General features: G+C 38.6%; 1 protein-coding gene across 1 annotated transcript in view; it reads right to left on the reverse strand.

Moving 5' to 3' along the window:
• The window catches only part of LOC148954502 (kinesin-like protein KIF17), a 186,284-nt gene that overhangs the window by 11,983 nt on the left and 159,052 nt on the right, over positions 1–15,249 (reverse strand). Inside the window, exons 13-14 of the mRNA XM_089086301.1 lie at positions 13,638–13,741; positions 12,979–13,001 (exon numbers count right to left, since the gene is read on the reverse strand). Coding sequence (XP_088942427.1) covers positions 12,979–13,001; positions 13,638–13,741 — 127 coding nt within the window. The remainder of the gene's footprint in view (positions 1–12,978; positions 13,002–13,637; positions 13,742–15,249) is intronic.

Raw genomic sequence — 15,249 nt, forward strand, 5'->3', positions numbered from 1 at the left:
CATTGTTTCTCGACCTTTTTATAGCTTTTCCATTTTGTTTTAATCCCTCGCCAAGGGTTCGCGCACTGGACCTAAGATTTTCCGTAGCATTTTTTTAAAATCCTTGCCAGAGCCCCAATCTTATAATGTAGAGGATGCAAAATCTGTTGCAGCCGGTACAAAATATTTTCTAGCCAGAGGTAGTGAAGAGCGAAACAGCTTAGCAAACCAACTGCCAAGACCATAGCCCGACATTGTAGTACGCCCTTTGTAATAGTCCATTCTATTGTCCTGTTGTCTTGGGCCAAGAGCATCAACATAGCAGTCAATGTCAGGACAAATGAATACCACTTTTCTATTAGACATCTTGTTGAACGATGGGACGAAAATGGCATGTAATCACAGCCAAACCTTTTGATATTGCTAGGGGATCACCTAATTCAGTTTTTAGTGTTAACTGACAGAGTTCCAAAGAGGCAGTGATTACGGGAATATACTGAAGATGCTTTATATTGTAGTGGTGAATATGTTCTTGATTGGTTTTTTGTTCAAGAACCCGTAGGAGGGGAACATTTGAATTACCAACCCTGGATGTTTCCACAAATGAAGTCTTAGGTATTTTTGAAAATACAGTCGACAAGAGCCACTTCATACTTTCCATCGAATTTGATGGTGGGAGAGAATTTCGTCCAAAAATCCCTTGTTCTATTCAAGTCATTGTAAAGAGGATCAGAAACATTGGACATGAAAGTCACATAGAAATCATGGTGCATTGTTAATATCTTCAGCACTGACCCAAGAATCAAAATCAGAGTTGTATCCTAGCCAGCGAACAAGCAACTGTCTCGGGCCCCTACGACTACGACTCTTTAATATATTTTCAATTTGATAAATTTCACTAGTGTTTCTAACTTTTTGCAGTTCATATTCATAAAAACCACAGAGAATCTCATCATCTTTACTGTCTCGCAGTCGATATGTCGTGGGTTTGGTGTCCAGGATTTTTGACACTTTAAAAGGTTCAGTGCTCCATAAATAATTCCCCTTTTCAAAAATATTGGTGGTTCTATTAATTCGGCCAGTATCACCAACATTGAATTTCTTCTTCACATTTTTTTCTTTTTCACTGGAATATTGCTTTAGAAAAGCATCAAATGTATTTTCACTACATTGAACTTCCCGAGGGCTTGAGTTGGACAATGAACGATCGGGTCGTTGGTTATATATCTGCATGATTTTATCTTAATCATGAATAAAAGCAGATGTATTTTTCAGTGTACAATATCTTGAAATTAATAGACAAATCGTTCTTATCAGTCGTTTAGCCAATGAAACCTTTATCGGGCTGTGACTACAATAGAACGATGGATTATAATTCAAAATAACACTTTTTACATGAGAATTAAAAAACTCCCTACCGGCATCTGATTGAATTTTTCTATAGCAATCCTGTTCAAGAATATTTTCTAAAGCTTGAGCAACTTCAACACCTCTCTTTCATTGCAATGGAATGGCATAGACATAGCGACTAAAGACACTGATTTCGACCAGAATATATTTGTAGGGTGCATTTTGACGTTGTTGAATTGCGTCTATAGTTAGAAGATCTGTTTGCATTATATGCAGAGGGAAAAAGGCTTTACTTTGTCGATATTGTTTGCCACGTAGCCTATAATTCCGATGCAGAGTGTAACTCGGATCATTCTGTAGGTACTATTTTGCTTTTTTTAATGTGCTGTCAAAATCAACTTTAGAAAGCGTTGTGGGGGAACTTAGACTTCCCGCTTCACCAATATTTTCATAGACATGTTTCAGAACTTCAACAATTTTGGACGCAAACACGTAGTTTAATGTCCACTCCCCTTTTGCACACTGGAGGGTGAATCAATCCGTCTTTGCTTTTGACTAGCAGCCACAGGTGTTATAAAATCATTGCTGCTGCTGCTGCTAGTATTTTCCAATATTGAATCTTCTTCTTTTTAAATGGTGTTGGTGTTGGCGTTAATGGAGGACTATATTCTCTTGGTTTCTTTAGAATTTGCTTATTGCCGATAAGACTTTTGGGAAAGTTTGATGCATTTAGAAAGGCGTATAGATTATTGTTGAATGATAAAAGTCCTTTACGATTCGTCACCATATCATAAAATAAATCACTTAGATTATAACTTTTTCCCTGAATTATAATTTGTTTCTCTGTGCTGTCGACTTGAACTTGACGATCACCACCAGTTTCCAACATGAGATTTGATAATACTCTTTTACTTTGTTCTTGATAGGTCACTGGCAATCGGTTTCCAATTGTTGACACTATAGAACTCAATTCCTTCTCCTTTGATTGCACTGTAGAATCTTGAGGAGATGTTTTCTGTTTAGAGGAATCTGTGATAACAGCGGGTCTCTCACGATAATGTCTATGTTTGTCCACAGGTCACAATGCATATTGAAGTAAAAGCAGTTTTTTGTCATCAGCAATACTCTCATCATTAATAAATTTGCTTAAATTGTCTTCAAAATGTTCGACGGGCGAGAGGACAAGTTCAAATGGCGTTAATTTATAGGGTTTAGCCATTCTCTAGAGAAAAATGTTTACAAGTTCTGCACTTACTGGCAGTAAAAGTGTAGAAAAGCTACCACCCGCTTGAAAGAGACGTGTTCTTTTTAGAAAATTCGCTATGTTTTTGCAAGCCAAGGCACGTACTGTGGAACGATGTTGCTTTGTCTGTTGTCTAACACCTTCTAGCAAGTGTACATTACCCTCAGTTAAATTTAAACAAAGTTCAGATATTAGATTAATGAAATCATTGTCAACACCATGTTTGAGTATGGCCTTCCTGAGTGGAGGTTTTGAAGTGCTTAAAACGGAAAATAAATGCCGTTGTTCGTGTAGTTTCTACTGCTTTTTCTACTGTTCACTGGTAGATATACTGTAATTTCTTTGTCAAAAATATCGGTGACTACACGTAGATCCTCGGGTGTGCTCTGATTAAGATATATCAAAATGTAGCCGTAGGGCTTATTTGTCGCCTGAGTGTACGCTGACAGCAGAAATTTAGGGGCGCCTGAATATATTTGCTTATTGAGAGTTATTAGTGAGCTAGAATCACGAACTACTGGATAGATAATATAGATGGTGCAATTCAAAGCAAGGGTTCGCATATATTTGCTGTGATGAAAAGAGGTTGTGTAGAACTAGGGTTATGGAAATGTGTTCATGATGAGAGCGAACAGTGAACAGCTGTAGCATTTCCTGTGAGAACTGTTTAATGGATTCAGCCAAATCATCAATAATCAGCCACGAGTTTGGTTCAATACTATTGAAAACATCAAGTCCCCGTATGAATTGTATTGGTATGGGTGTGGCAATAGCTTTAATTTGATCATAGGACTCCGGCCAAATACTATAGCAATAATAAATATTCTTTGGTGTTTCCAAAAACATTTTATTATAATTTTGAGTTATTTTAGCTAAAAGTGTTATCCCCGACATTGATGGACCACACAGAAACGATCTGAATGGTGTTTTAAATTGATACATACTGCTTCTTCTGCTGTTGACAACAATCAGACTACAACTAACCGTAAACCATACAGGTCTAATGACTAAAAAATTTTCCCATAGATCTATCTACGTTAACAAAAACAACAAAACAATATTTCATTCATTTATTCAACATGAAAACACTATTTGTTCAACAAGAACAACATAAGAAAACACTTGTTCAACAAGAACAAAACTCTATCTGTTCAAACATGAAGAACATAAAAAAACACTTGTTCAAACATTATTAAGATAAGAAAAACACTTTTGTTCAAGATGAACAACAACAACATTTATTATCAAAAGTCTATTTGTTCAACAAGAACAACGACACTTTATGTACAACACTTATTGTCATAAAAAAAACACTTTTTGTTCAGCATCACTATTTGTACAACATCACTTTTTGTACATTAGCACACTTTTTATACAACAGCACTTGAAAAAAACCATTTGGAACATGAACTTAAAATAGCACAGTTGAACATTATGAATGTAATACCCTCCACCCTCCAGGGAGCCGCAGGGCCGAAAGCCGACCGCGGGCGGGACCCCGCCCCCCCGGGAGCAGCGGGGCCGAAAGCCGGTCGTGGGTGAGACCCCCACTCTCCCTCAGGGGAAAAACTGTATACAATAGTCGCCGTCACTGCAGGTTGAGTTAGGTTGGATATATGAAAGGTTTGGGTTAGTGGTTAGAGCATTCAGGTTAATTTATCCAGACCAAGTTGATTGCGATAGTTTATGCATTCAACCCGGTCTGAAATACGGTAGTGGCCATGGGGTAGTACATTTACACCATTCTCGAGCACAAAGACTTTGTCGGATATACATGAGATTGCATTCTTTTCCACTCTTACAGTATAATTTTTATACTGTAGAGAGCGAATTGCAAGCACTTGTGCTCTCGGCACTAGGCTACTTTCTACACAGTCTCTGTGCTCACTCATGTTGAAATTGTTCTTTACAAAATGTGTAGACACCCCTTTACACGCCTGTTTTACATCCCTGTTATGTGTTTCCACGCAATATACTTTAGGACCCGGGAACACCCCCCTGGATATCAAATCACTCCCCGTCTCTGATTTTAACATTAGTAGCTGGTTAAGGGCCTGACGTTTCACCAACTCGGGGTAGAGGGATGGATTCCAGTTGGTGAAATCCATCCGCGAGCTGATGTGTTCCCCATTTTCTAAATCTCCCAATAAATCCCCGGTTTTTACGTTTAACAGCAGAGAATCTATATCCCCATAATAAACTTAAACCTCCCCCTCCCGTGGCCATTGCACCTTGCACACATTGTAAAAAAACGACAACATGAGCTTCATGGAAATTTCAAGTACCGAACTACCTCCTGCTATATTCTTGTTCAGTACCACATTTCTCTTTTTTCTGTGTAGAAGAACCATGCCCTCCTCTATGCTCATGAACATTGCAAAATTGGGGTCAGCAATATTCCGTGCACATTCTTGAGGGTCAGTAACGACGTCGCAACGAGATCTGTTCCGTACGCTTTCACACATTTTGCCAAACGCTGAATTTAGAATGAGTTTGTACATTTCCTTCTCTACTTTGGTGTTTTCTCGAGAGCGTTTATCAACAAAAGTATCGATAAACGTCTTTATGTAGGGCTTTTGACTGAATTGCAGGACCCTATGTATTTTGGTGATTTTGAAACCATTGTTCACCATCGAGTGCAAAAGCACATGATGAACAACGAAATTCTCTTTAGGGTCCAGATCTGCAATCAGTTTTTGCTTAGAGGGAGCCAGTGCATCCCCATATCCTCAACCAATGATCGATTGTAGGGGCTCAGTGAGTCCCTGGTCACTGGTCGATTGATACAGGGAAAACGAAAATCTCTGACTGAATCATGAAGCGCCAATGGAATGTGACCATCAATTTCAAAGAACCATCCTTGTCGCCCATTGTCCTCGACGGTGTTAATGTCGGGGAACTCACAAGCATTCTCAAGCCATATATAGTTCCCACACGGCAAAGAGTAGTGAGACATTGTCAAGGGGTACAATGAGTTCATGTCCATGAAAACTTCGTTTGACTTTGCACCAGTGTTGTTTTGTCTACTTGGATCGGTTGACAAAACATAATCTCCATGAAAAACGTACCCAACCCTTAAAGTTCCTTATACAAAAAGGTTTTGATATACCAAAGTGATCAAGCCAATTTATTTCCAAATGCTTTTTATAATCAAGTCCTAAACTTAATGTAGCGTGGAAATATAACATCCTATACCTATTCCAAAATCTGAATTGATTTGATTTTTGCTCTTACAGACAATATACAACAGAGTTAAAACGTCACTGGCCAAGTACAGTCTACAATGATCTCACCCATTTTTACAATTTCCCTGAGCCTACACCTTCTTGGCAAATTCGTATTCCTCGGCTGTGCATTCGTTGTTGGTGAGTGAATTACAGAAAGCTTCAATTGGAGGTAGTTTCCCCTCGCTTAAGCGAGCGCCAGAACAGTAATAGTCGTATGCATATACACCTTTACAGGTCAATAGGTCATACATTTCACTCTCTGGAAAGTGCTGTTTAAGCAAAGGAAAACCATCAAAATTGTCACTTTTCTGCACTTGAATCAATTGACTCAATGCCTTGAGAAAAAAACTAAAAGAATCTAAAAATCTGATTTTATTCCAGCATGTATGCCCATTATTTACTACCTGCTATTTCAACTCGAGAATCACTAGCTTCTCTGCTGATTTGGGAATGATGTTATAGGTAAATGAATTATTTACCCATGGACTATCTACTCCCCCTTCCTCCCTGTGCATACGTGCCAGTGCCGGTAAAAAAAATTTTAAATCATAATTTGAATTATGAATAAAAACTGGAATAAAAAACTGCTGGCTAACGTTTATGTTGCATGATTGATGTGCTACCCCTCTAAAATTACTACCCCCAGATGAAATTTCCAGCCACAAGTGATTGTGGTCTCTGACTTTTCCCTTCCCCCTCTTTTCCCTCTAGCCCATTTCCCCTTATCCCCCTCTTCAAACTCCCCCTTACAAACACAACATATTTTTTGATTTTTAATCATTGGACGATCCTCTGCAGACAACACCATTGTGTAATGTGTATTTCTCAAAAAAGAAATAGCGCCATTAGCGGTGCCAATTAATTTAGTCAGTGCCTTGACCATGCACTCTCTCTCATCCAACGTTTCAACTATTTCTAACAACTGCATAGTGTTAGAACTGTCTCTTTGCGCGTGGGCGTAGGAGACTGCAATAGCTCGATGTTCTTTGATTCGATTTGGAAATCGAAGATCGTTCACTTCCACTAACTTCGCTTCATAATCTAAAAAGATTTTATTGCTCTAGAGTAGGGTGTTTTGAAAATTTTTAAAACGTAAAATGGCCATATTCCCTGAAACCGTTTCCACTGACTGGTAGCCATGCCTTCTAAAATGTTTCATATGATCCCGTAGTTTGAAATCGCTACGAAATCGTGACAGGCATGTTGGACAGTAGAAACATACCCCCATTTTCTTACCCCCTCCCAGAACTCTACTGATGTCTATAATTGGGTTGAAATGGCCAATTGCATTGGGGTCACTAGGTGGTGTATACAACAGCCATACCCAGTGTTTCACCAATTCAATCGACGGGCCTATTACTGGGAACATCATCCCCTTCTTTTTAGAACGAACCCCATCCTCAAATTCAGTTTCATATTGAACCACTGTAACGCCGATATTTAAATGGGCATTGGCCCTTTTCAAAAATATCAATAGACCTGAGCGTTACTAGGTATTTCCCCTCTAACCAAGTGAAATCTACAATGGGAAAATCGGACCCCTCCTTCCCATGTACAGCCCAATTGTCTAAATTCGTCTTGGTCGCGTGATGTGCTAGAGGCTCGAATGCTGATATGAGGAGAGCGTACTTGAAACATTTTTGGTCTGTTTCAAAGTGGATTTGCTGTACACCTTGACAACCTTCTAAATCGTGATTATATGTTAAAACTGTATCCCTCTCGGACGCCCCACCTACCCCCTCTTAAAATAAAATCTTTTTTAAATTTACAGATATTAACGCTTAAATTTTCAACATAAAGAACTACAGACCCACTACCGTTTTCGTTAAAATTCTCAAGATGCTTAATAATATGGCATATCCACTCTGAAAAAACACCCTCAAAATTCTCTAAATGTTGATAGACCACTCAAATCTCGGTATGTACATAATGATGGTAAACCTCACTCTTTCCCTCATTTAAATAAAACACCTTTAGAACAATAGAAACCTTAATTGAATCCCTAACTCATCCCCACAACTGAATCTGGTTTTCTAGCAGTGCACAAATTCTATCTACATATTCATGAACAATTTCTACAGGGTCAAACACAAAAGTACCACCCAAAAGCGAATTAAAGGGATCTCCAAAAGTTGCAGTGTAGACAACTATTGTATTTAAAATCGTATTTGACAGCTGATACTCAGGAAATGATGTCAATTGGATATTACCTTCCCCCACCTCCTCCTCTTGTAAATTATCACCACCCCCTCCCCCACATTGTTCATCAATAGGATTGTTTGAAGACATTCCATCCTCCTCTTCATGTATATTATCACCATTCCCTCCCCCGCATTGTTCAATAATAGAGCCGTGGGAAGTCACTTTAGTTGTTCGAAGTGGAAGTATGTAATCAGTGGGGGGAGGGTTCCATGTTAATTCATTGGTAAAATCCTCTAAAATCTGTAATGTGTTTGGACTCAAGTCTCCCTGCCCAACTGTGCTATTATCTACATTAAAATAATCGGCTAAAAACTCATCAATATTATCTGGTATTTCCATGGTGTTGTCATACCATTCATTGATAGGCAATGCTTCATTGATCAGCGATGCTTCATTGATAGGATATGCTTCATTGTTGAACTCCATAGACATATTTTCTTCTTCAATCGATGGCGAATACGGAACCAGAACAACCTATAAAAGAAAAACAGCTTATTTTCAAAGTGTCTAAATTATCCCTATTTTAAAAAATTGGACTATTATTTAAAAACGCGCTTAGCAGTAGCATTTAGTTCCCTACTCTATATGTATATTCTGGAAGTTCCAATTTAATACAATCTAAAAGATGACATAGAAGGTTTTGATTTTGTTCAAACATTTCCTAAAAAAAAAATTCATATTAATACTCTATTTTTGCGTCAGAAAAAAAACGGGGTCTTTACTAGGTAGCCTATCCCTTTCTGTCTATATACAACTCTTTCCAATAGAAAATTGTTTTTAAATAATGTAGTTTATAACGCAAAGATTATACTATGAGGAAATTATGATCGGAATATAGTACCTTTCTTGGCTTCACTATGAGAAATAAGCAGACTGAATGTATACAATAATTGACCTGATTTAAAAGGGGGAACAGTTTCTTTTAATATCTCTGACACGCTTTTACTGTGATGAAATGACTTCTATGTCCCTTAAAACTATAATATCATAGCGAAAAATAGCAACAGTACGTTTCAAATGGTGAGATAAAGGACTCTCTAACAGTAAACTAGTACTTAGCTAAAAATATTATCATGTGGCTGAAAAGATAGCGAATATGTCTACAGTGGGCAGAGAAAATAGAAAAGATTAGAAAAAAGCGGTTTCTTTGACAAGCAAAAAAATAACATTATATTTAGGTATCTCTGAGGGAGGGGGAGCAGAAAAATTGAAAAGATAGGGTGTGGGGGGGGGATTATAGCGAAAATAACATTTTAATATCTCTGACACACTTTTACAGTGTTGAAAAATGGGTTTGTTTAGATATTTCTATGACCAAGTAAAAATGCTTACATTTTTATATTCCGGATGCACTTGTGCGCCTGAAGGCCCTGGCATAGCATGCTGGAGGGCCACCTCCTGACTTTGTGTAGGTGGCGTAGCTCTTGAAGGCCCAGGCAACGCATAATGGAGGGCAGACGGGCCGGCGGCGTTACGTTCTTGTGCAGATTGGGCTGCGGCTTGTGCAGGCAGCGTCGGTCTTGAATAGCCGATATGTGGGTTGAATGGGCCAGTGTATTTGATAACTGATGGTCTTAAAGGAGTAGCAACATTAATCCTTGCCCTCTTTCTTGGAGGGGTCACGCATTCTTCATAATTTTCCTTAAAAAGAAGAAAAAATTTAGTATGGAAAAATGTTTCCCTTTTTTACAGAAAAAAAATTAGTACCCCCACCCCCTAACCATAATTTGGTCTAGAAAGCATTTATCGCAAAGAAACCCACTCCCCCCCATTTTAGGCATTGCAACCCTAAACCCCTCTCCCTATATAAACACTGAGTACTAAAAATGGAAAATGAATATTACATGAAACTGAAACCCATCCCCTCTTAACAATCCCCCCTCTTTTTACAGAAGAAAGCCCCTCTCCCTTTTCAGTAAAGCAAAAGTAAAATTTGCGATGAAGAAGCTATGATGTTAATTTGATCAAAAGTATCCTTTTTTCTGCGAAACCTTTTGACTAAGCCGCTAACGTAAGGATTAACAAGCAGGAAGTGCAATTGTGGGGTGTCAGCTAATTATCAGCTATTTAAAACTGCGAGAAATTTGTAAGTCCAACCATAGGAGCTTAATAGCTAAGGGATTAACGGAAAGTTGGCTGTCGAAAGGAAAGTTAAAAAACATAGATATTTCTTTTGGAAGAATTAGTCATAAGCAGAGAGGGGGGGTGGGGGGAGAGGGGAGGTTTACAAGGTAAAAAAGAACATATTTTACACTTTCTATCAAGTATAAACAACATATAGTGGAGTTTGTATTGTGTGTGTGGGGGGGGGGGGTTACCTGAATTTGAATATATAGTGGGGGCTATGTAAAATGATTTTATTTGAAAATAAACTGAAAATTTACTAAACAGAACTCACATTATAAATCGCTATAGCCAAAGTTTCAAGGTCGATAATATCCAATGTTTTGTCCATTGTGTCTTGGAACTTTCTGAATGTTTAATCACAACGCATGTCCATTACATAAGAAATCTCAGGGGCGAATTGTGATGTAATGGAAAACCATATGTAACCGACTCCCTGATTGATTTAGTAGGAGATGTAACCGACTCCCTGATTGGCTTAAAAGGAGACACGTGATCCTGTTTCCCGTTATCGGATAAATACATTCTCCCCACCGATTATGTAATTCAATTTCCCAGAAATTCACTTCCCCTCGAGTCCTAGATCAATACATTCTCCCCACCGATTATGTAAATCAATTTCTCAGAAATTCATTTCCCCCCTCTTACCATAGATCAATACATCTCTTCCCCCCGTCAATGCGCATGTGCAAACTTTGTCCCGGAGATCAATTCCCCTTTCGTTAGAATCAATAATTCCTCTTAGAAACAACAGATAAATTCCCCTCGAGTCGATCAATACATTCCCCTCAATTATGCAAATCAAATTCTCAGAAATTCCCTCCTCTTCGTGCATCGATAATCCTTGAATAAATTATGTACCGTCAGCGTTATACTAAATTGTAGATGGCAGCAGTGGTGTGGGTTTGGAGTCATTAGGTCATTCCTACTCATCTATCTCAGAGTAGGTATTTTAACTTTATAATTGGATAATTATAATACATTTCCTATGTATTCTTCCCATACAAAACCTCTTTCCATAAGTTAAAAACCCCTTTTAATAAGTTATGCCCCAGGGCATAACTTACAACGCCTATCCCCGGGCCCTGGTGGGCTGTGTCGACACCGGAGTTTTTTGTTATCAGAACTTTGAACTATTTTAACAAAATGTCAATCTCAAAATTTTTACCGGATGCATTTAGGGCGTGGAGGAGGAGGGGGGGGGAGGCGATTAACCCACCAATATCTTTTGACTCTTAAAAAGTGAACAAGAACTTTCAATTTTCAGTCATATGAGACGTCTCCAAAGTTTATACAAGCACCCCTTCCATAAGAAATAATGAGAAGGATTCTGAGAATCCTTACATTAAAGCTCTTGCCCTGATGGCTGCGAGGGAATTGTCATCCTCCAAAACCTAATTTCTGTACCTTAAAAACTACGTATAATAAAATGGTAAATCAAAATTTTGATTGGATGTGTTTGGGGAAATGTTGAAACTGAGAGAGTGATTATTTACCCTCCAATCACTTTCTAAAACTTAAAAGGGAACTAGCCCTTTGAATTTCCAATTGAATTAGCCTTTTTTGAAGTCTCTACGACACCTCCTTCTATAAGAACCTCATATACCCCTTGGGTACAAATTACAACCCTTGCCCTGAGGGTTGTGGGTCATGGTCCTCCTCAAAAAAATATTCTCTATCTGGAAATCAACTAAGCTGAACAAAATGACTATCTAAAAATTTTGCTTGGATGTATTTGGGGGAATGATGGGCGTGGGGGGGCTAGTTGCCCTCCAATCACTTTCGACTATTAAAAAGGGCATTACCCCTTTGAATTTCCAATCGAATGAGCATTTTTTTAAGTTTCTACGACAACACCTTCTATAAGAACCTTATATGCCCCCAGGTCATATCTTAAAACCCTTGCCCTGAAGGTTGTGGGGGAGTGTACTCCTAAAAAACATATTTTCTATCTGGAAATCAACTACGCTGAACAAAAATGGCTATCTCAAAATTTTTATTGGATGTGTTTGGGGGAAGGATGGCCGTTGGGAGGGGGGGGGGCTAGTTGCCCTCCAATCACTTTCGACTCTTCAAAAGGGCACTAGCCCTTTAATTTCCAATCGAATGAGTCTGTTTTGAAGTTTCTACGACAACTCCTTATATGAAAACCTTATATGCCCCCAGGGCATATCTTGAAACCCCTGCCCTGCGGGTTGTGGGGGAGTGTCCTCCTCAAAAACGCATTTTCTATCTGGAATAAACTACGCTGAACAAAATGACTATCTAAAAATTTTTATTGGATGAGTTTGGGGAAATGATCGGCGTGGGGGGGGGGCTAGTTACACTCCAATCACTTTCGACTATTAAAAGGGCACTACCCCTTTAATTTTCAATCGAATGAGCCTGTTTTGAAGTTTCTACGAAAACGCCTTCTATAAAAACCTTAGATGCCCCCAGGGCTTAAGTTAAAACCCTTGCCCTAAGGGTTGTGGGGGAGTGTCCTCCTCAAAAACATATTTTCTATCTGGAAATCAACTACGCTGAACAAAATGGCTATCTCAAAATTTTGATTGGATGTGTTTTGGGGGAAGAATGGGCGTGGGGGGGGGGGGGGGGCTAGTTGACCTCCAATCAGTTTCGACTATTAAAAAGGGCACTAACCCTTTAATTTCCAATCGAATGAGCCTTTTTTGAAGTTTCTACGACAACGCCTTCTATAAAAACCATATTTGCCCCCAGGGTATAACTTAAAACCCTTACCCTGAGTGTTGTGGGGGAGTGTCCTCCTCAAAAATATATTTTCCATCTGGATATAAATTACGCTGAACAAAATGGCTATCTCAAAATTTTGACTGGATGTATTTGGGGAAATGATGGGCTTGGTGGAGGGGGAGGGGGGCTAGTTACACTCCAATCACTTTTGACTATTAAAAAGGGCACTAGCCCTTTAATTTTCAATCGATTGAGCCTGTTTTAAGTTTCTACGACAACGCCTTCTATAAAAAACCTTATATGCCCCCAGGGCATAACTTAAAACCCTTGCCCTGAGGGTTGTGGGGGAGTGTCCTCCGCAAAAATATATTTTCTATCTGGAAACCAACTACGCTGAACAAAATGGCTATCTCAAAATTTTGATTGGATGTGCCCTCCTAGTTGCCATCCAATCATTTTATACTATTAAAAAGGGCACTAGAACTCTCGATTTCCAATCGAATGAGCCCCCTTTGAAGCTTCTACGACAACCCCTTCCATATGAAGTGCCTCTGGAAAAAAAAATAATAATAATAACACATTGGAGCCGTATGGCCTTCACTATAGGCAACGCTATAGCGTTGCCTCTGATAGGAGCTTGAAACCTCTACAGTAGGGTTCTCCATTTAGAAACCTACCATTTAGGAACCAAGCCTCGTAACTCTGGTTGGAAGGTACGTCTTGCAGACTAATATAAACACCTTGCTTAGAATTTGAATGAGTTGATCCTGCTTAAATCCTGATTTAATACAAAACAAGCACCTAGCCCCATTTCCTACCTTAAGTATAGCAATGTTATTCTCGTAGACAATGCTAATCACTCTGATGTATTTGTCTGTTATATCATACAAGGACAGGACCTTCGCTAATGCTCTTCTATCAGCTGAATCATATTCTTGCTCATAATCTATAAAACTGAAAAATAAAGGGGTTTGATGACTCAGACACTTCTCAACTATCAATCTAAGAGCTGAAATTTGGTCGACGCATCCTCCACGCTTCTTAAAACTGGTGTGCGTGTAACTGAGTCCTCGTGCAGCTGAACCCCCGGCAACCAAGTCCCCTGTAACTGTACCTCCGAGCAACTGAACCCCATGCAACTGAACCCTCATGTAACTAATCCATCGTACAACTGAACCCCATTTGACTGAACCACTGGGTAACTCAAACCCGTTTAACTAAACTCCCATGAAACTGAACCCCGTGCAACTGAACCCCCGTGCACCCGAACCTCAGTGTAAGTAAACACCCGTGCAACTGAAACCCCGTACTCAGTTTTCCAATATTTTACAAATGTGTGGCAATTTCATGGGGTATTACACAAGTTAGAATCTTTAAATGTTCAACCTTTTTGGAATAGTTCGTTTTTTAAAGTCATGATATAAATGCCTGTCAAGTTCATTCATTAAAAAGCTCTCTTTTGTTGTCACAAAAATATATATTCCAAAACATTAAAGCCAGATTTATTTCAACTTCTTTCAGATAAATCAGACTGATTCTGAACGTTGAGTGACAAATATCTGTGTTGAAAGTCTCTAAACTTTGCTAATGTATATAGCGAATCTTGATCAGATGCCTTTGGGGAGATTGCAGCTAAAAAAGGCATAGAAGGGAGACTTGCTACACACCAATCTTTTTTCAACATACCCCTCAACATGTCCTGAAAGTTCACTTAATACCCTTAGCGATTCTTGACATATTTCAGATACGTCTTCTTGCAAAACTAGATGTACATAGTGTCTTTTGAATTAGTTGAAAATACCCCTAAACATTTCCCGAACGATGTGACGTCTGATACAATCAACCGTTCTTTAGATATTTCTAGTATTTCCTTTTCACAGCCAATAAGGAAAAAGGTGTGTTTTGATTGTGTTTGGGATCCACTGCAAAACACCTTGCTCTTTGCACTAAATTTTTAGCTTTTATTCCCATTGCATAAACAACAGTCGCTCTAGAAAAAGGATCGTTTGAATAAAATAGAGAGTATTTTTAACAATATCTCAGGAATAGAAGACCTTATTAAATTAAATTTGTTTTAAACTATATGTATATATTTCAATTTATATAGTTTAAAAGGCAAGTGGCTGCACATTGATTGCAACGATAAATGCATATCACTATAAAGTTGAGCAAAAAGAGCGGGGGCTCTTATATAAACCCATAGTTTTAAGTATTCCTTGAATAAGGTTGAAAGTTTCCTATATATCTATCATATCTCACATTAGAGTTTTTTTCTATGACCTCTCTAGCCCATTTTCTAGGAATGCTTATCTTCAATATTAACTATTTCGTCTTGAAATCAAAGAAGAAAGTATGGGTAATTGGAAATGTTCAGCCAAGAATTGAAAGTTCTTTAGGAGAATTTTCAATATTAGTGGGTTTTTTTTTGGG

This window comes from Artemia sp. Qi Xiang Cuo, chromosome 3, assembly GCF_049724085.1.
Source record: "Artemia sp. Qi Xiang Cuo chromosome 3, ASM4972408v1, whole genome shotgun sequence".
Taxonomy (NCBI): Eukaryota; Metazoa; Arthropoda; class Branchiopoda; order Anostraca; family Artemiidae; genus Artemia; species Artemia sp. Qi Xiang Cuo.